General features: G+C 40.2%; 1 protein-coding gene across 1 annotated transcript in view; it reads left to right on the forward strand.

Moving 5' to 3' along the window:
- Dleu7 (deleted in lymphocytic leukemia 7) overlaps positions 1 to 15537 on the forward strand; it is a 16119-nt gene extending 582 nt beyond the window's left edge. The window contains 3 exon segments of the mRNA XM_015484023.2: positions 1 to 5; positions 8 to 240; positions 13121 to 15537. The exon segment at positions 1 to 5 is cut by the window's left edge and continues 582 nt beyond it. Of these exon segments, the coding sequence (XP_015339509.1) occupies positions 1 to 5; positions 8 to 240; positions 13121 to 13327 (445 nt within the window). The 3' untranslated portion in view covers positions 13328 to 15537.
- The last annotated feature ends 6398 nt before the right edge of the window (positions 15538 to 21935 follow it).

Consider the following 21935-nt stretch of genomic DNA (forward strand, 5'->3'; position numbering starts at 1 on the left):
GCCAGGATCCGAGGGGCCCGGGCACGGGCGAGCTCCCCCGAGGTTGAGGGGCTGCGAGGCGCTGAGGGGGGCGCGGAGCTGCTGCCCTTCCCTCGGGATCGCGGGCCCTGCACCTTGGCCCGGATGGCGATGCGCAGCGCGCTGGCTCGCGTGGTGGACTCGACCTCGGAGCTGGTCAGCGTAGAACAGACGCTGCTGGGACCTCTCCAGCAAGAGCGGTCCTTCCCTATCCACCTGAAGGTGAGTAGGGGTCCCCGCAGTCCCCTCTGGCGCGCAGGGCTGGGCTGCGCGGCCGGGAGGGTCTTCTGGAGAGATCGCGGGCGATATGCCCAGTTGCCACTGTGGTTCATTCCTTGGGGAACAGCCTGGAGGAGAGAGGTGGCAGTTTGGGGACTGGGCAGCTGGGGCAGGACCCACCTGGGGTCCGCCTGACTGCGGACCGGGATACGGGGGTGGCCTTGCAGAAACCATCCTCCTGAGCGCCTTCCTGTCACATAAATCAGCTTCCTGCTGTAGCCTCAGGCCCTTTCCACAAGTGCAGCTTCTAGGGGTGGAGGACAGCTCCCCCCGCCCCACTCCTTCTCAACTAATAACCCTTCCTTCAGAGGCTTAAATACACTTAAGTCCCCTCTGCTTTCTATATGATGAAATCATCTACATTTAAAGTTCCTTCACACTCATGAATCACAATTATTTTTGCATCAATCCAATTCCCCACATAGCTCAGGGGCCTTACAGAGTCAACCTAAATTCTCATAAAGTGGATGAGAGCCGGGTGGGTTCCAGGTGTTGAAGCGTGAATACCAACAGGAACTCCTGCTAAGTCACCCAGCTCTTATTTGTAGGACACAGTTTCCTCTTCAGGTGCTGAGTTAGCCAGGGAACAGAGCTGAGAGGGATGGTGGGAACAGGGGGCCTGGGTTCCAGTCCTGACCTTGTCATTAACTAACCTAATTGGTTTAAGGTCACAAATTTCTTGGAGTCCCCTGGCTTTCAAGTTTTGTCTAGGAGCATGGCTGTACTCATTCCCTTGGGAATTTAGAAAGGAAGTAGGGGAGGGGTTTTGAGCATGGCTTGAAGCACTCCTCCAGAGTTGCTATTCTTGCTCTACAAGCCAAGATTTGGAAAAAGAAAATTACTATATATTAAGTTGCACTATAAGTTGTAAAAAATTTGTTTCAAATCACACACAATAAAGCATATTACATATGAAATAAATATTTCTCTATACCAGGGTTTCTCAGTCTCATTTGGGGATGGGTAATTTTTGTTGGGACTTTCCTCTGTAATGTAAGATATTTAGCAGTATCCCTGACCTCTGCCCAGCAATGCACCCCCACCCAAAGCTGATAAAACCAAAATGTCTCCAGACTCTGCCAAAGGAGGGTGAGGATGGGTCAGGAGGCCAAGATCACCTCCAGATCAGGAGCACTTCTACACTCACCTTAGAAAATTAAGCTGCATTTCTCCAATGCTGTCCTGCCTTAGATGCACGTTTTGGGCTTTGGTTTTATTGGTACCAAGACATTTTAAAAATCCTGTTAATTAAAAGATGACACACCACTGATTCTAAGGTACACCCAGATTTCATGGATTTTGAAGATGTGAAAAAATGTGCATTATAGACCTGATGAAATACGAAGCGGCATGTGATGTTAGGAGCATATGCAGGGCATAGATAAATTGGCAAGAGGGGAGACTCAATGATCAGTTTCTGCTAAAGGTGATCCTGGAAGGCTTCTTAAAGGAGGCAACCTTTTTAAAAAATGAGTGTTTGCTCTCCAGATATTAAAGGGGAAAAAACAAACAAACAAACAAACAAAAAACAGAAGGAGACCAGCATTGAAAGGGCCTGGGATACTGGGAAGATTGCAATTAGTTCAGTATGGTAGAAGGAAGAGAGAGAGAGAGTGGGGTGGGGGAGATAGTGGGGGGAGGGAGGGAGAGAGAGAGAGAAGAAATGATGATGGAGAATTAAGAGGGGGCCAGTTGAAGGCCTGCATGACATGGATTGTCTTGCAAACCAAGGGTAGATAAATGACAGGAGCCTAGGTAAGTCACAGAAGGCTAGGTTTTAGTTTGAGTCAGGGCAGAGACAATTATCTGAGTTCCTGATCCAACTCAGTGGTGATGTGGTGATGGAATAAATCTTGCACCCTCTGCCCTGGAGCAGTTCCTAAACACCATTAGAGCTGAAACAATGCTATTTTAACTTAATGTAGCAGTCATTGCTATCTGGTAATCCTTTTAGCCCTTTCTAACTGACTTTTGGTCCTAAATGCTGTCCATCCTCCTCAGGCTTTCTTCCTTCAAATCTTGCCCTCTCACTTCTTTTCTGAGAAAATTGAAACCTTTGGACCCACATCTCTTCCTCTGTCTTTAAACAATTGCATATCCATTCATCTTTATTATTTTCTTCTGATAAATAAATGTTGCATTCTCCCCCTTCCCTATGTGAATACTTCTTCTTAAGTATTGGAACAAGTCTTCCACATGTCTTGCCCCCTGTTTTCCACCCTTTTTATACAGCATTCCCTGCTCTGCCATCCCCAGGATGCCTGGAGCTGAACACTATACATACTATGTTTTGTCCTATACATACAGACAGAAGATCAAGTTTAATTTGTAACTTAGGCATAGTAAGAGATTAACAACTAATAATAAACTAGAACAATCATAACTATATTCTGTAATAAAAGCTCTGTGAATATGGTCTTTTTTTCTCAAAATACCTTATTATACTGTACTCACCTTCTTGAGATGATGTGAGGTGATATGCATGCTGCTTAGGTGAGGGGATGAGGGAGTGATTAGGCATTGTGACTGCATTGGGCTGCTGTCTAAGGGTTACTTGAACTCAAGCCCTGACATATCATGCCAGCCAATCTTAGTATGTATGGTGAGGGTCACTGGACAGAGGGGATGATTCATGTTCTGGGTGGAACCAAGTGGGACAATGCAATATTTCATCACACTACTGAGAACCATACACAATTTAAATTTTATGAATTATTTCTGGAATTTTCCATGTAATATTTTTGGAACCATGGTTGATTGCAGGTAATTGAAACTAAAGAAAATATAACCTTGGATAAGGTTTGTGGGGGTGGGAGGGTGGGGAACTACTGTATTTTCTATGACCTCCTTTCTGCCAATTCTTCTCAATCCAGAAACAAGCTCCAAGCTTCCCACCTATTCATCTCCTGAGTCACAGTCCTCTTTCCTGTCCCTTGGCCAACTTTGCAGACTCTGGATGTGTTGCTGCCTCTTTCTAGAAGTGTCTAGAGTGCTTATTAGAAGTAGAGATCTTCCAACATTCCACTGCTGGAGCCTGCAGTTCACCTGCTTGGGAATGATACATTTCAGAGCTTTCAGAAGGGAGAGAGCAGGGAGTAGCCAGCGTCAAGAAATTCTGCCTGGTTTGCTGTTTGGAGAAAAAAAGCAGAATTTCCGTTTGGCTGGTGGATTAATGATTATGCAGCACTTAGACTGAAGAATACAGCAGTCTGTCTTTCCAAGGAGCTGGTTATGCAGACTTAGCTTCATTAATACTAATATTAATCCAAACAATTTGGAAGGGTGTTTTCTAAATTTTTAAATCAAGAACATGTAGATTGTTTTTCTACAACAGCAGAAGAATTATGCTTATGGAAATAACACTTGTGTCTCATTTAGAAGTGTGTGGAAACCTTTCAGACACCAGGTTGGTGGTGTTGTCACAAAGGGTAAGAGGATGACCCAGTTGAACTGGAGTCCAAGGGTCTGATACCACCAGAATCCTTCAGAGGAGACAGCAAATCATAATGAGCTAGTTCCATGATGCATTTCAAACCTACTCAGCTTCTTCCTGCCTTAGGCCCCTGGGCAATCACTTAGACTTTCTATTCCTCAATTTCTCATCTGAAAGATGGAAATAGTTGCCTCTAACCTAAAGGATCACATAAAGCCTAGGTCAGTGGTTTATCATAGTAAATCCCCATATATTTAAGTGATTATCACCATTATTATTGCTATTGAATAGGTTGACACCTCATAAATTCTAATTATGATTCTTTGAGTTCCATTCTTGATATTCATGAATCTGATCCATGTACTCTTTGTTTTCTCTTCTGGGGTTGTTGATAAAATTAGAGTGAAATGACCAAAAAGGATTTCCAGGAAGTTTCCACTGAACAGAGGTCAACCTTGGTCCCATGTCAATGACAACAATTTGGAAGGGTGTTTTCTGAACTTTTAAATTAAGAACATGCAGATTGTTTTTCTACAACAGAAGAGGAATTATGCTTTGTGTTTCATTGTTGAGTAAAACCACCCTTGGGTTAAGGAAGTGGAATTTTCAGGTGTGAAGGAAGAGATACTCATACCACAATAGTAACAAACTTTTTATAGCATTATACACTTTAATTAAAGAAGCCAGCACTTAATATTCCCTTTGACTATTTAGAAATTATCATACACATGCAGAAAACCATGAAATGAGTTTCTTCATGGCAGAGAAAAATGCTTAGCTGTCCTGGGTCTTGTTAAATTTGGTGAATGGAGTTAACCAGCTTGGCAAATACTTATTATAGGTAAAAATAAGCTCAGAGGAATTGAGAGCTTTGCTTTAAACCCTGCAGCTAGGAAGTGATGAGTTTCATCTGATTGATCCTACTATATCACAGGCTGGCTCACAGGGGCATATGAACATCATGCTGAAATAGTGTACATGAGAGTATGCAGTAAACAGGGCCACCTTTGTGCACATTGCTCACACCATGACTGACACATTATAGGATACATGTATTAGGCAGCTCAGCTGCTGTAACAAAATACCACAGACTGATGGCTTCAATGACAGATATTTATTTTCTCACTGTTCTGGAGGTTGGAAGTCCAAGATCAAAGCGCCACAAGATTGATTTCTAGTAAGGGCTTCCTTCCTGGCATGCAGATAGCCACCTCCTCACTGACCTCATGGCTTTTCTCATTGAGTGCTTATTAGAAGTAGAGATCTTCCAACATTCCACTGTTGGTGTCTGTTCTTACAGGAAATTAAGGCCTTACCCTTATAACCTCTTTTCTTTTTTAATTACCACCCTAAAGGCTCTATCTACCACTATGGGGGATTAGGGCTTCATATATGAATTTTGGAAAGACACAATTCTGTCCATAATACCGGATGTTCTGTATACTTCTTTCTGTGATGGCCACCTTATATGGTGACATAAAGTACCCCAGAAACTCCAGAAATCATTATCAAACTACTAATGAGAATATGTTAGGCATTTGCCATCCAAAGAGAGCAAGAAGTGTGCAGGACACCAGAAGAAAGTTCATTTAGGAGTTTTTGAACTGCTGAAGTTTACCAATTCACATAGGGACCATTAGCCAAGCCAATGATGAAGTTACTCTGATTGAGTTTTGTCTGTCCCCCTTTGAGAATTAAAAGCAGTTATAGTTTCCAAGAATTCCACTCGGAAGCAAGTTGCATGGAAATTATGGCTAACACCAACTTGCACAGGCAAAAGGAGAACTTTCTTGCCACCACAGATTAAACTTGCCTGGGAGCTCACCCATTTCATTTAGCTCATTCGGTACCAATTATTCTGTTATGTTCAGTAGTCGGTGCTGGTTTCCTCATTCTATGGAGCAAGAGCAGCAGTCATAAAACTGTTGGCTTTGGCTTCCCAGTCATTGGAAATGCTAATGCTCTGTGCAAATTGCAAGTGTGAATATTGGGTTATTCAGGGGATGCCATTGGGGACAAGTGCTTTTCCACCCATTAACATTAATTAGGGAAGTCAGTTTCTGTAAATTTGGGAATTGGGTCTTCAAAAATGAGTAATGTACCATTGAAGAACATGGTTATCTTATTGGTAGCTGTAGCTGGGAAATTGCTCCTTATTTGAGGCAAAATTGTGTCTTCATGGCCCATGAGTAGTCATAGAATTTCTGTTGTCAGCTCCCACCCCCCCTCAGGATATGGTGACTGTTCTAGAAGTAGTCTATTTATAGCTTTTCAATGTCCTGTAATGTGAAGGACATGAAAATCATGAAGTGAAATCTAAAATGAAAAATTGGGGAGATTTTTAGAAAGGCTCTAAGAAAAAACCACTTATGTTGCACAGCTCAGTAGAAACTGTGGTGTTTTATTTTACAGTCTTTGGATTTGCTTTGTGAGCATCCCTGAATCAAGTGTTTGTGTTCATTACAAAAGTGCTTTTCACTGGACTTTTCAACTGAAAAAGGCGTAGAACCCAAAGCAAATGCCCAAGGAACCTCAGTGACTTGTGAGCATTTACACTAAGTCCACCACAAGTAAAAATGTTTAATTTCCTGGGGACGATAGACTTTTTATGGTGACTGGCAAATACCTTGGTTCTTCATTGGGTGTTTTATTAATACGTGGTTCCATATCTATTTGAGACAGACTTTGGGGTCAGGCAACTGGTGATGAGCCTGCACCCTGTGAATTTGTAGTTCAAAGCCAGATGTTGATGAACCAGATGAAACTGGGACAATTCCTAGTTCAGAACAGTATGTTTTTCAGAACATTTCCCTAAAACAAAGAAATCTCATTCCCATTTTACATTTCCAACCAGTGTGGAGGACACCAGCGAGTCTGGGGGGTTCTGTTCCTTTGTCGGGCTCCACACTGGGCTGCTGTAGTGGAGAGCAGTCTGCTGGCCAGGCACAGGTTTATTAAGGTTAGGGCCTAGAAAACGGAGGGAAAACTTCCTCTCTTCTCCCTCCCCCTCCTCTGGCTTTCCCTTTCCTTTCTCCTCCTTCCTTTCTCTTTCTTCCTCTCTTTCCCTGCCTCTCTGTAGAGGCTTTTAGTCAGGGAAAGAAATGTGGAGGAAACAAGCTTATCAGGCCATTGTAAGAGAATATAGTTCAAGATATAACTTTTTTTTTTTTTAAAGAGGGAACTTAAAGCCAATCAGTGGCTTAGTGAGCAGGTACTGATTTATATAGTTTACAAAAATCTAGAAGCGATTCTAAAGGGGACATGGTAGGGGGAAAGAAACCTGTAGGTTGTTTAAGCATTATCTGTATTTTATAGCCTGTAAATTCATACTGGAGTTTTATTTTATTTTATTTTACTTTATTACCTATTGCTGTTGCTTTCAGAAAACAAGCTTTGAAACTAACTCCTGCTGCCAGATCCCTTTCATCTTGAAGCCTTCAGTTCTGATGGGAATGTTTGTTTTAGCAAAAGGCAAAAAACAAGACTTAAGTCCCTGCCCCCATCCCCCACCTCCCAGCTTTTGGATTTTGCAGGTGCAAGGAACATACCTTAAGGTCTTTTTAACGTTCTTTTAAGTTTTTTTTTTTTTTTTTCTGTTGTTCTAGGATTCCAGACTTGTGCATTCCAAATAAGCACAATGTGTAAGGCAGAAAAGCACAGTGGTGGTGGTTTTCCTAAGAGACTTTTGCATAAGTAGGAGAGAACAGAGCAGGGGAAGGGAGCACTGGGAGGTCTCTGATAAGCGAGGGGCTTGGCTTTATGTGGAGCATAGAAGGTTCCATGCCATGAACAGCTTTCCAGTAGCCAAGCCCTCTCAAATATGCTGTGAGGAAGATGGTGGGCCAGCAGGCCAGTCCTCAGTTTGGATGCAGTCACTGCCAATTTAAGCTTTGTAATGCTCAGTCAACCTTAAGAAAAATAGCATGAAGATGGTCAAGGAAGAAACATGAAATGATTTCATTGGCAGACATTTTTGTTCCATCCCTAAATCTTGCCCATTGCCTCTACTTGCTCCCACGTAGCCCCTGCTCAGCCCCATCCACCGCACTGTAGTGTCACAGCTCCCTGACTTCTGTGCAGTGCTCTTGCCTCCCACATTGAATGGCGAGCTCTGCTCTGTGAGTCCTCACTGCACGAGGCACCCAGTTTGTGATGTGGGTGGTGCTGGGGTGCAGGGCGGAGGGGGGTTGTCAGTCTTTGGTGAAGAGCTGAGTTCTGAAGAGAGGTTAATTCCAGCTCTGTTTCTCACTTGCCTGTGCAAATTCTGGTACCTTCTGGGTGCTTGGGCTCATGGGCCAGACCAGAGTTCTTAACACCCAGGCATGACTTGTTACTCCTCTGATTGAAGGTGCCCAGGTTTGACTCTGGCATTCAAGGCTTTCTGCACACTCTTTTGTCCTGTTCTTTTCTGACTGGCCCCTCCCTCTGAGTCCCAGCCCCTTCTTACCTTCGGACTTGCTTATGTTATTTGTTCTTATTACTGGGGTATCCCTTTCCCCTGTGAGTGAGCACAGTATATCTTTTCTTTCTTTCTTTCTTTCTTTCTTTCTTTCTTTCTTTCTTTCTTTCTTTCTTTCTTTCTTCTTTCTTTCTTTCTTTCTTTCTTTCTTTCTTTCTTTCTTTCTTTCTTTCTTTCTTTGTATTGGGGATTGAACTCAGGGCACTCAACCACTAAGCCACAACCCCAGCCTTATTTTTTCTTTTTTATATATTTTATTTAGAGACAGGGTCTCACTGAGTTGCTTAGCACCTTGCTATTGCTGAGCCTGGCTTTGAACTCCAGATCCTCCTGCCTCAGCCTCCTAAGTCGCTGAGATTACAGCCATATGGTACCTTGTCCGGCAGGCGCAACATGTATTGTAGCACCTTCCCTAGCTACTTCTCTGATGTCTGGTCCAAGCCTCCTCCGTTCCCTTCTGCAAGAGCCAATGGTAGCAAGCTGGGAACTTCAACCATTCTCTTTGAACTTTGTGTGACATCACTACTAAACAGGTTCAATAGATTTCATTTCACCAATTATATTCTACACTTCTTCAGTGTTCTTTTTTCCTTCTCTTTTTTAACCTTTCCTTTTCTCCCTTTCCCTTCTCTCTTTCCTTCTCTCCCCCTCTCCCTTACTGACCTCCCAACATATCTATTCATAATCGAAGACTGAGGAAGCAAATAGAGTTTCTGTGCTCACGAGCCAATTTGACCTTCGCAGCCTCACCGTGTGACAGCTGTTATCAGTTCCATCTACAGAAGAGAAAACTGAGTTTCCCACAGATAAAACCGCTTGTCTAAGGAGATAGGACCAGGGCACTAGTGACAGGTGCATGACTCATGTAAGAATGGGTTCTGTCTGTCTGCACCCCGGGTGTCTTTGTGGCTGCTCTGAGAGCTGCCCCTCTTAACTCAAATCAGTAAAAGCCCTTCTACCATTTAGGGTAACATATTCATATTCTAGGAATTAGGATGTGGTTATCTTTGGGTGGCCATTATTCTGCCTGCCGCAGGTCAGATTTCAGCTAACATTTAGAAAGAAATATTTTTAAAACAAGAGCTACAATCTGAAGCACTGCACGACAGGAGAGAGAGAGAGAGAGAGAGAGAGAGAGAGAGAGAGAGAGAGAGAGATTCAACAAGTAGAGCTATCTCCTTTAATGGATTGTCTCCTAAGCAATCTGTATCCAAATGCATTTTGGACAATAGCACATTGGGCACATTATTAGAAGGATTCACACATCAGAATGAGCTTTGTAGGAACCTGGTGTTGTGCTCAGATATCTTTCATAGGATTGGATTTTTTGTGATTTTACCATGGCCCTCATCATATTTCATTGGATATTTAGATAAGTGATCTGAGTGTCTCATTCCCCTTACTGGGTAATAAGCTCTTTGGACAGCAGGTTCCATATCCTATTGCCTTTTATTCAGTATAGTTGGTCATGCAGTAGAGGCTTGAAATACATGTGAAATAAATTTAACAAATTCACTGAGTTAAAGGGGCCCTGAGGCCATTATCCCAGTAGAACATTTGAATCATGGGAAAGAATCTCAACTCACTTTAGAAGGTAAATGTTAGCCATCAACTTGGACCACTGTAGCAATCAATATACTTCATATCCAAAGTCTAAAATTACATGAGGCTTTAGAAATTCCAAAACCAACTTTAGATTGCTCAGCCTTATAGTTCTAATTCTGGCAAAGTTCTCAAAGTGCTGTGTAGGATATGACATCATTTCTGGGAGCATCTGGGATCTACTGAATAAAATAAAAGCTACAGGGAGGATATGTTCTGTCATTGAACAGAAAGCACTGTAAGTAAAATCATAGCCAATATCGATCATGTGAGTTTCTATTGAAAGCCCATGAATCATTTAATAGGCTGTTTGCTTAACACTGTGATTTGTGACTTCCACCTTCTGCAGCAGAAGCAGCAGAGGTTGGTTAGAGGTAATGATTATTGGATTCATAGTTGGCTTTCAGACCTTCTAGAAAGGAAGAGAAGCAATCACCTGTTTTATTTTTTCCTCCCCTGGCTTAAGAGTCCCATGGAAAGTCTATTCCTATTAATTTGTTTTCTTTGACTGTTAATATATTTGAGAAAGGATTAAAAGGAAATACTATACTAGAATAGTAAAATAAAGAGACTTTGCAAAGCTCGCCAGAGATCTGAAGTTTGCCCAGGGCCTCAGGGACCAGTACAGCCCAGAAGTCGAATTTTATTATGCATGTAATTTCCCCAAACGATGCCTCCTTTGATTCTTTACAGTAAACGTGAAATTGACTTCAGATTTTTGGTCCACAACAATATTTTTAAAGGCATTTTAATCTTTGTTGGGTGATGGGTGCCTTTGCAGACTGGCTAATGGGCACACGTCAGCACACATTTCAGCGGTTCCTTCTATTTTGAATTTCCCTTTGCGTGTTTTCTTTGATCTTTCCACTTTGTACTTAGAGTTGGATTAGTTCTATAAAGCAAGAAGACAGTTTCCCTTGATGTGGATTTTGGGGAAATAGTCCAGAGTGATTTTTTTCCCCCTGATTTCCCCAATTTCAAGCAATATGCTTCAGCAACACAGGTTTCTCTATAAGATATGGACAGATATCTGAGCAACACATAAAGGTAGGGAAGCAAGAATGCTTTAAATTAGCCTGGGAATACTTGAGTATGGGTCTATAGCATGTTTATTCCTCTAGCCCAAGATGCTGCTTTTGTTTGCTTTATTGAAATAAGCAGACATTATTTCTTGGGGAATGTTGTCCAAAAAGCACTTTGCCAGAATCTCAGGTCCTTCTCATCCAGGTAACAGGGTTTTTCTTAGGGGCTAAAATAGTTTTTCCTATAAACAAGATCAGGAAGAACACTCTGGTCCCTCAACAGACTTCAGTCTTCCTTCCATTTTCTTTTGGATTACCTATTTTCTTTTCCTAAGCTATTGAGTTTAATTCTTAGCTTGCAGATGACAGTGATTCTTTTTTACTTACATAAGCATTTAAGTCTACACATTTCTCTACATTCCATGAATTTTGATGCAATATTCCCATAACTGTTCAGTATAAATTATTTTTAAGTTTCAATTTTTTTCCACAAATAGATGAAATATTCAGAAGTGGTGTTTTTAAGGCATTCCTGTTTTGAGAAAGTTAGCTATGTTATTGATTTTTCATTTACTCCCACATTATGGTTTGTATCATATAGACTGTCTGATATTTGTTGAGATATGCTTTGTGGCATGATGATATAGTCAGATTTCATAAATATCCCATGTATGCCTGAGAATCGTTATAGTTTGGATTTGGAATATCTCTCCAAGCTCATGTGTTAAAGGATGTTTGTTCTATTTTATTTAGAATTTTAGGAATTTATAAGCAGGGGGCTTTGGGAAGCAAAATATGCCTTGGTACCAGAAGTGGAAGTCTGTGGAAGTCTGGAGGAAGTAATTTCTCTGTGTTTAAAAGAGAATTTTTTTTTTTAAACTGGGAATTAAAACCAAGGAGTGCTCCACAGAACCACTAGCCTTTTCTTTCTTTCTTTTTTTTTTTTTTTTGAGTAAGGGTCTTGTTAAGTTGCTTAGAGCCTTGCTAAGTTGCTGAGGCTGCCTTTGAATTCATGGTTCTCCTGCCTCAGCCTCCTGAGCTGCTGGGATTATAAGCATGCACCACCACACCCCGCTTAAAAAGAGATCTTTTTTTTTTTTTAAATATGACAGCAGAATGCATTACAATTCTTATTACACATATAGAGCACAATTTTTCATATCTCTTGTTGTATACACACTATATTCACAGCAATTTGTGTCTTCATACATGTACTTTGGATAGTAATGATCATCACATTCCACCATCATTAATTATCCCAGGTCCCCTCCCTTCCCCTCCAACCCCTCTGCTCTGTCTAGAGTTCGTCTATTCCTCCCATGCTCCCCCTCCCTCTCCCACTATGAATCAGCCTCCTTATATCAAAGAAAATATTCGGCATTTGATTTTTTTGAGATCGGCTAACTTCACTTAGCGTTATCTTCTCAACTCCATCCATTTACCTGCAAATGCCATGATTTGATGTCCTTCAATAGATGAATGGATAAAAAAAATGTGGCTTATATACTTCAAAGAGATCTTATAGTTAACATTTTCTCTAATGTGGAATACTTCCAGTGGACCTTTATTTGCAGTGGATTTTAGAAAGTGAACCATAGTAAAAAATCTATTGAATTACTTCCTGTTAAAAAAACGACCTGGGAACCATTCTTTCTAAAATTGCACTGGGAGTTTCTAAGGGTCCATGTCTATTAAATAACAAATTCTGTATCGGAATCATCAATACAGTGAGTCGAATAATGGGAACAGAGGCTATTTGTGTATTTGTCACAGCTTTTTTAGAAACAGAAACAATTCTAATTGGCTAACTTAAAAAAATATTTAAGTAAATTTAAGTTAAAGAAAAAAAGATTTTTAAATCAAAAGGATTTATCCTTTAAAATCTTGGGGTTTCTTCTTCAACTACATTTACCATTTACAGTTACCATGCTCAGGAATGGTAATTAGAGTTCTGTTTTCTTCCGGATTGGCTTCATCCTGATTTGGATTTGGACTCTTTCCATATGGTGGCAAGATGTTTCCAACAGCTCACTTTGAGGGCTTCCCTTTCCCAATCTAGAAGATGTGGGATTTGTAGCCAATGGCTTTGGTCACCTCTCCATCCTGGTCAGTCCACATGGCCAGGGGTAATATGCTCTGAAGGACCTGGCCTCTAGAGTGATGTGTGGGGTCAGCTTTGATCAAACCACATAGGCTAAGAATGGAGGAAGGTAGTTCTCTGAGAAAAATCTGGAAGCTGGGTAAGTGAAGCACAGCACATGTTCCCATCACCTGTCTAATTTCCTGTCTGTTTGCTGTTCATTTCAGGACAGTGTTGAGTTTAGGAACATCTGCAGCCATTTGGCTCTACAAATCGAAGGACAGCAGTTTGACAGAGACTTGAACGCTGCCCACCAGTGTTTGAAGACAATAGTCAAGAAGCTGATTCAGTCACTTGCTAATCTGCCTTCAGATACCCACGTGGTGGCCTGTGCTTCTTTGAGACAGATATTAAAGAATCTCCCAGACACATGAATGTTAAAGACATCAAGATTAAAGTCACAGCGAGTGCTGCTAAAGAGAACTGGATACCTTATTTTCTTAATTCCATCAGCAGACAATGGATGTCTATAGCATGTTAGTGAAAACTTTTGAAAGCTGTAGTCACATTTTTATGTATGTTGACCTCCTATTAGCTGGCTTTTTGATTGAAATATATTTCCCTTTATGGAGCTTTGATTAGCTTATATGTGTATATATATATACATTTATTAATTCATATTAAGTACTAGTTTGGATCAATTATATCTTGATCTATATTCATATCACTGTATGCAATAAGGCTTAACATGTTTTTTTAATAAGATTAAAGCTCCTAGGTTCCAAAAATTATGTTGAATAAATGGCACTTTGGATAATTTACATGTTCTAGGCACTTCATTTTATGTTATGAGAATGATCTTTAGTTGCAAGAGCACATGTGTCAGCAATTATAAGTTCCAATCCTGGCATTAATAACTTAACCACTGGGCAGGAAGAGTTGTTTCTAAACCTTGTGCTTTCATATACTGATTTGTAAATTTAAAATGATAATGAGCTATGAAGTACCAAGGCTATGTGATATGTAAATACAAAGTACAGTATTATTAAAGTCTCATGAGGAAACATCTAACTCTTCTTACAGTTTCTAGATATTCTGATTGCTGTAGGAAATTCTTGTGAAAAAAAAAAAAAAGAGATGGATATACTGCCAGGTTTCCCTGAACATTTAGATGAATTTTTTTTTCTGTTCTTCTTTCTTTTTTTTTTTTTAATAATGATCTGCACATAACTAGGAAAAACTAAATTTCCTGTCGTTTCATGGTGATTGTATTGAGAACCAAAATAAAGTGAAATGCTGCTTCTTCCCTAAAAGTTTAATAGAAACAGCACTGGATTTAGGGGAAAAAAAATTATACAATGTATACATATAGCTTGCCTTCTATAAGTATTAGAAACTGGATCTGTGTGGGAAGAGTACTTCTCCTATCTTAAAAAAAAAAGCATTAGTAGTAATCAAAGACTTTTTAAATCCCGCATATTGCAATCTTAGTTGTTTCCACATGTTTTCTTCCAGAATCTGAGAATGAAAGGTAAATATATTGCTTCTCTTTCAATGTAACTGACCATATCCACAGAAGAGACTATATATAAGACTGAATTGTCAAGGGAAAATGAAAGGGTTTTTTTTTTTTTTAATGTGTGTGTGTGTGTGTGTGTGTTGCAGGGGTAGTTTTGGGGGATAGGAAGGAAGACATTTATTTCTTGGGAAAAATCTCTGGCACTTTTTTTTCCCCACTTCTAGGAAACATTATGCTCTTTATTTTATGACGACGTCTTTTTCCCCAGGAAAATGATCCCACTGGTCTTCTTTAAAGTTCCATCATTATGTATTGACCTTCTACCACAATCAATTAATAGGTTTCTCAATGAATAGTAAGGATTTTTTTTTTAATCTCACCGGAGATATATTGAACATTGTTGCTTTTCTATCAGTGTTTGTGCTTTATCTTCCCTTTGTACCATGTTTCCTACTGATGTTTAAAATCCTACTCATCCTTCAAGACTTGATTTACCTGTCACTCCTGTGTGACCCCCTCCTGGCTCATTCCAGATGGAGATGAACTCGTCCTCCTTTTAACTTGCATAGATCACATTTTGTGCTTTTGCCCTTGTGTCAAATCACATGCCATCTTAACTGCATGGCTATTGTTATATCTGCCATCAAGATCTGTTTGCTAAGGCAGGAATTCTTCTGGCCCTCTTAGGATATGGAACAACATCTACAGTTCTAAAACTTCTTTGACTGTTCTAGAAGCTTCCTTTGTCCCTCCCCTGAATTCTGCATCTCCTCACCTCACTTTTAACGTCTGTGTATCATGTCCTGTGGTCCAATTTGTATAACGATTTTTTAAATATATGCCACTACTCATTTTCCTCTTTTTCCAAGGGCCCTGGGGCTTTCCAGTAGCCCTATTTCATTTCCTAGATCTGTGATATTCAGTATGCCACATGTGGCTGTTAAAGCACTTCAAATGTGGCTTTTTCTGAATTGAGGTGTATAAAAGGCACACTGGCTTTTGAAAACTGTACTAAAAGAAGGCAAAGAAGCGAAACTATCTCAATATTTTAAAAACTCTGATTGTGTGTTAGAGTGATCATGTTTTATATATGTCGGATTAAATAAATTATGTTATTAAAATTAATTGTAACTGTTTCTTTTTATCTTCAATGAGACTACTAGAAAATTTAAAATTCCAGAGGTGGCTTGTTTCATCTTTCTATGACAGGGCTGTTCTAGAAAACTCACTAGACAATTCGCTGCTGTTTTTGACAGTTTACTCTCTCAGGTGGTTTCACAGCTTCTAACTTTATTTTTCTTTACTTCCTCATACTCAACTGATGCTTTTGCTTCAGGGAAAGGCATCAGTTGAGAATGAAGAAGGAAAATGAAAGCTGTCAGATTATGCTACTCATCTCACTGGCAGATCTTCCAACCCTACATTTGCACCCATATACCTACATTCGCACTTGTCTATTTTAAGAAGGAACTGCCTTGCTCCTACCCAAGGGCACTGGCCCTGGATCTGGTCCAGTTTCACTCACTGACTTCCCTCTTGCGCTCATTCCCTTGCCCAAATTAGCAAATTTCATCGCTCCATAGGACCATTTAGTCAGCATATGTTATAGTTTGTCCAGTCCTGAAAAAAAAATTACTACTAACAGCAAAACTCATTGCAGTAATTGCCCAAATTGGTTGTCTACAATTCCTTTTTTCCTGTTTCCTTTTGAACTCACTCCCAATGGATCTTGCGCCCACAATTCTATTAGGACTGCCTCACTGACAAATTCAGTGGCAAGTCTCAGTCCTCACCTTTCTCCATCCATAAGCGCCTTTTGACACGGTCGTTTGCTCTCTTCTTGGATCACTTTCTTAGTTTGGTTTCTAGATCAGCAGGCTTCATGGTTTATTTCTTCGCTGGCACACTCCACACGTCTTTGGTTCTTCCACAGCTCCCGATTTCTTGGCTTTGGAGTACTTCAGGGATCAGTTCTGGTACTCTTCTCTAATAATACTTAACTCCTTGATGATTTCAAGAACAGAGATTCTGGTGCATGTTTCTAGGCTCCCGTATCTAATCGACTATGGAATATCTATACTTGGATGTCTAAAAGCCATTTTTTAAATTTCAAAATGGAATCCTTGATCCTCAAAATCTGCTTCTCCTCATCTTCCAAATCTCAACTGACTATGACTGTTATCTTTCTAGTCACCTGGGCAAAAATCCATTAGATTCATTCCAACTCCTCCATTACTCTCTTGACTCTATTCACTCAAACAGCAAATCATATGGCTTAATATTCAAAGTATATCTCATTCCCACTCACATCTCCCTACTTCGATGGCCCTTACCCTAGTCGTAGGCACTATTATCTCCTACCTGGAATATTGTAGTATTGGTCCTGCCACTTCCTTGCCTTGGCCCTCTCATCTATCCACTCAACCGCCATACTAATAGAAATCAAGTTAATTACTCCTCTGATATAAGCCCACTGATGACTGAGGACTTCCCTTTTTACTAAGAATTAAACTCAAATTCAACCTTATTGACTCGTACCTACTGCACTTCTATTCTAAAACACTGGCCTCTTCTCCACCCTCACCTCTTCAAACACAGCAGCTAATCATAGGGCCTTTACATTTATTCATTTCTCTGCCTGAAAATTTTTCCTCTCATCTACTTCAAGTAGGTCTCTGCTGTAGGGCTGCCTCATTGTGAAGGTTCCCACTCACCCGCTTAAGGAAACAGCATTCCCTGTCATGTTCTTTTCTCTCTGATTTGCTTTCTTTATTGCTCTTGTAATGGTCTGAGCTTATTTATGAACGTATTTTTTATTATCATGGTTAAATGGTGGCCTCCAAAATATATGTTCATGTCCTAAAGCAGGAAACTTGTGATTATTATTTTTTTAAAATTTATTTATTTATTTATTTTTAGTTTTCGGCGGACACAACATCTTTGTTTGTATGTGGTGCTGAGAATCGAACCCAGGCCGCACACATGCCAGGCGAGTGTGCTACTGCTTGAGTCACATCTCCAGCCCCGGAAACTTGTGATTATTATCAAAATGGCAAAAAATGAATACTAGATAGCAACAAAGATCCTTAAAGATATTGCAATGATATTGTTTGGAATTATCTGGGCAGGACTCTAAGTGCCATCATAGTCATAAATCACGAAATCTTTCCTGGGAATAGGAGTATCACTAACTTTTTTCCCTTACCTTGCTGATGACTTTGGTAATAATCGTGGCTTTGTTTTCTTTCTCCTTATAGAAACACTAGAAAATGTCCGAAGAGCATAATGGTATCATTTCATCTCTGAGCTTTCTTGCATTGTCTTTTGGGGAACACCTCCTTTCTAAGCCGTAACAACCATCTTCAAGTTCCTTTGGCTTTGTTGGATTTTCTTTTGCACCTTCAGAAACATCTTTCTTCCTCCATTTAAAAGGAAGAGGCAGGGCTGGGGAAGTGGCTCAAGCGGTAACTCGCTCGCCTGGCATATGTGCAGCCCGGGTTCGATCCTCAGCACCACATAGAAACAATGATGTTGTGTCCGCCAAAAACTGAAAAATAAATATTAAAAAAAAATTCTCTCTCTCTCTCTAAAATAAATAAATAAATAAATAAAAATAAAAGGAAGAGGCAGAGGGAGACGACATAGGCAAAAGAGAAGGAAGTCCTGCCTACATAGAAAGGTTGGAGTCGTGTGTCCATGAGTCAAGGAATGTCCACAGCTACTAAAAGCTGGAAGAGAAAACACCTAGATTCTCTTCTAGGACCTCCAGAAGGGGTGCTGCCCTAGAGACACCTTGATTTTGGATGTCTGACCTCTGGAACTGTGATTTTAAGCTGCCCAATTATGGTAATTTGTTGCAGCAGCCATAAGAAACTAATACACCAGTCTTTCCTCACTTAGAATGTAAGCACCAGAAATGTTATTCGTGGCTGTGTTCCCAGTACAGCAGCAAAGCCTGGCACAGAGTACAGCTCAATAAATATTTGATGAATGAAGATGTATAAATTTTGTGGTTAAGTCTGTTAAGGCTTTTTTTTTTTTTTGTAACAAAAGATTTTGATCTCAGTAGAAGTTCTCCAAATCTTATGTATTTGATCAATAGCAAAGCCAAAGGGGAAAAAGGAAAGTATAATTTTAAGGATTAAATTGATCAGCTCTTTTTAACCAGATGTCGAGTTAAAAACAATCATGTAGCAACCAGTAAGTGGTTGTGATGATTACTCTAGCAATGGTTAAGCCAGTCTGGATCACTCTGAAGGGTGACCATTTTCTTTGCAGGCTTTTCTCTCTTCTACCTTAACTCCTAGTCAGCCTTTGGGGTTTTGTTGTTGTTTGTTTGTTTGTTGTAAGACCTTCAGCAATATGTGCCCCTTTGATGAAGACAGGCTGTGGATGCTTTTTCATAATTCTGAAAAAAAAAATATGAGTCCTCTGATATTTTCTCCACTGAATTTCCTGAAATAGTTCATCCTCCTGTTGCTTGGAATGCTTACCTTTATTTAGATGATCCATTGCAAAGGTTTTCTGAATGATAGAATCATGTTAACTTATGGAGTGAAGATAGGGGCTATCCCGGGGACTTTTTAAGTAGAACTGGATAAGCTACTGACAAGATAGATGGTCCCTATCCCCCTTCTCTGGTCCTGAGATGACCTCCTCACTGACTTCTCTACTTTTCTGGAAACTTCAAAAACTCCCAGATCAGCCTTATTCTACATCTTTCCAATTGCATGCCTTACACTAATTCAAGGACCATTGTTTCAGTCAGCTTTTTTTGCTGCTGTGTCCAAAAGACCCAACAAGAACAATTTTAGAGGAGGAAAATTTATTTGTCACTCATAAGTTTCAGAGCTCTCAGCCCAAAGATGGCTGATTACATTGCATGGTCCTCCAGCAAGGCAGAGTATCATGGTGGAAGCATGTGGTGGAGTTAAGCAGCTCAGGATCTGATACCGGGAAACAGAGAGACGTGTTCTACTCTCCAGGAAAAAAATATAAACCCCCAAGGGCCTACCCCCCCCACCCGCTATGACTCACTTCCTCCAGCCACACTCTATCTATAGTCTGCAGTTATCACCCAGTTAATCCCTATTAGGGGATTAATGCTCCTAATAGAATAGCGTTAAAACTCTCATAACCCAATCATTTCACCTCTGAACTTTCTTGCATTGTCTCACACATGAGCTTTTGGGGAACACCTCATATATAAACCATAAAGAGAACAAGAAACCATACAGATACTTACATCAGACAGAATAATGGACTGCAAGAATCAAGTCTTAAAATCCCCTTCAACAGTTGGCTATATTTCCTATTTTTCATCATATCTGCTGCCAGATCCTTGTGCAACAAATGTTATCTGAGAAAGACTAAAAATACTATGGATCCATGAGTTTTAAGACACATTTAATTCAACAGAACTTCAACTAATAAGCATTCCGTGTCATCTGGGTATTCTCATCAGGGATCCCACTGTTCCATTCTGTGGCCAAAAATTACTGCAGTCCTGCTTTCATTTAGCTACGTGTCAGAACCAGAGGTCTGGGCTGTTGTAGCCCCGGTGTGTGTTATCAGAGACCCTCACCTTTGTCCAATGTGATGAGTTTACTGCTATGCTTAGTAGAAATAATGTTCAAAGCAGAACAATCGGCTATACATTTCTCTCCTTGCAGACAAAGCTTGCATCTGCTCCATATTCACAGTCATAAGTCATAAACTTTTCCTGGATTAGGAATATCACTGACTTTTTCCCCCCTTACCTCGATGATGTCTTTGGTAATAATCATGGCTTTGTTTTCTTTTTCTTTATAGAAGTATTAGGAACAGTCTGTAGAGCATAGTGGTATCTGGCAGAAGAAGCACACAAATGTCCACCGACCCTAGCAACCAGTTGCAAGAAACAGCTTTGGGTTAACTTGGTGCAATGAGGAGATTTTGCAAATGCCTCTTACCTTCAGCATGTGTCACTGTAGCTCTGAATGAAACAGGAGTACAGGAGTACAGCCCAAGTTTAGAACACACAATGTGTCAGGGGACCAGGGACTAGGAGAAAGGAGACGTAGAAAGTACATTGACCCTGATGCTGTAATTCCATATGTGCAGAAAGCAATGGGAAATCTGGAAAATCAATATCCCTGGGGATGTTCACATTCTCACCTTTAAGAGTTCATCCAATAAGTTTGGTTGGTTTGTTAATTTACTCAAATACAAAATACAGCGATCCTCACCCATGAAGATTGTCCTGCTGTTTTATAATGGTTGGGAAGTGCTGATGGGACAGCTTTTTGATAAATAATCTCATTCAGACCTCCAAATTTGTCTTGGACACTTTCCTGTCTGTCAGTCTTTATTCATCCCTTAAGTTCCTGCTGTCTTTCATAGAATTCTGTGGCCATTTATCACAAAATTTGGACAAACACACTAATAAAACTATTGATTACATTATGTAGTTTGTGTCCAAATATTGTTTTATGCATAAAGTTAACAGATGTTGGTCTTCCGCTCTTTTCACCCTGTATTTCATCTATTCCCTTGTCACTCTTCCAGTCTCAAATCACATGATATTTGCTGGACATCCATTTCCTGTGCAACTGAGACTTTAACTGTGTGTGTGTTTTAGTTAGCTTTGAGTCACCGGGACTAAAACACCAAATAAGAACAACTTAGAGAAAGCTCACAGTTTCAGAGGTCTCATAGATGTGTGACTCCATTTCTTTGGGGCCAAGGCCAGGCAGAGCATCATGGAGAAAGAGCCCAGCAGAGGACAGCTGCTCAGTTGGTGGCAGGGTCAAGAAGCAGAGAAAGGGAAAGGGTTGCAGGAAAGATATACCCTTCCAGGGCTCGCTTCCAGTGAGCCACCTCCTCTAGTCACACCCCACCTGCTTACAGTTACCACCCAGCTGGTCCAATCAAATTAAGATGGACCAATTAGGTCATAATTTTCACAATCTAATCATTTATCTCTGGATATTTCTGTGTGAGCAGGAGTTTTTTTTGGGGGGGATATCTCCTATTCAAACCATAACAATGTATGTGTGTGTGTCTCTGTGTGTGTGTGTGTGTGTATCAGGAATTCTGTTCATGCTCATGTTGGGTAAATATTCATGCCCAGAGGAAATATAAATAAAGTTCTATCCATTTTCCTTATCCTTCAGCAAGTTTTATTGAAGGACAAAAAGGAAAAAAAGGAGACAAAACTTGTTGATGTAATTACCCTCACCCCTTTTGATTGATTAAATTTCAATGCTTACTACAGTAGCACCTATCTTAGTCTACATTTTGAAATTCTGCACTCTTTGGTAATGAACTTAAGAATACTTCCTGTTCCTGTAGAGAAGAGGAAGGGGACCAGAAGAGGCAGCAGGAGAGAGAAAGGGAGATACTGGGAAATGAAATTCACCAAATTATGTCATATGCACGTATGAATCTGTAGCAACGAATCCCATTAATAAGTATAATTACAATGCACCAATATAAAATTTAAAAATTCTATTTCTTATTTTCAAAACCAAATTTTTAATCTT

Source organism: Marmota marmota, unplaced genomic scaffold (assembly GCF_001458135.2).
Source record: "Marmota marmota marmota unplaced genomic scaffold, marMar, whole genome shotgun sequence".
Taxonomy (NCBI): domain Eukaryota; kingdom Metazoa; phylum Chordata; class Mammalia; order Rodentia; family Sciuridae; genus Marmota; species Marmota marmota.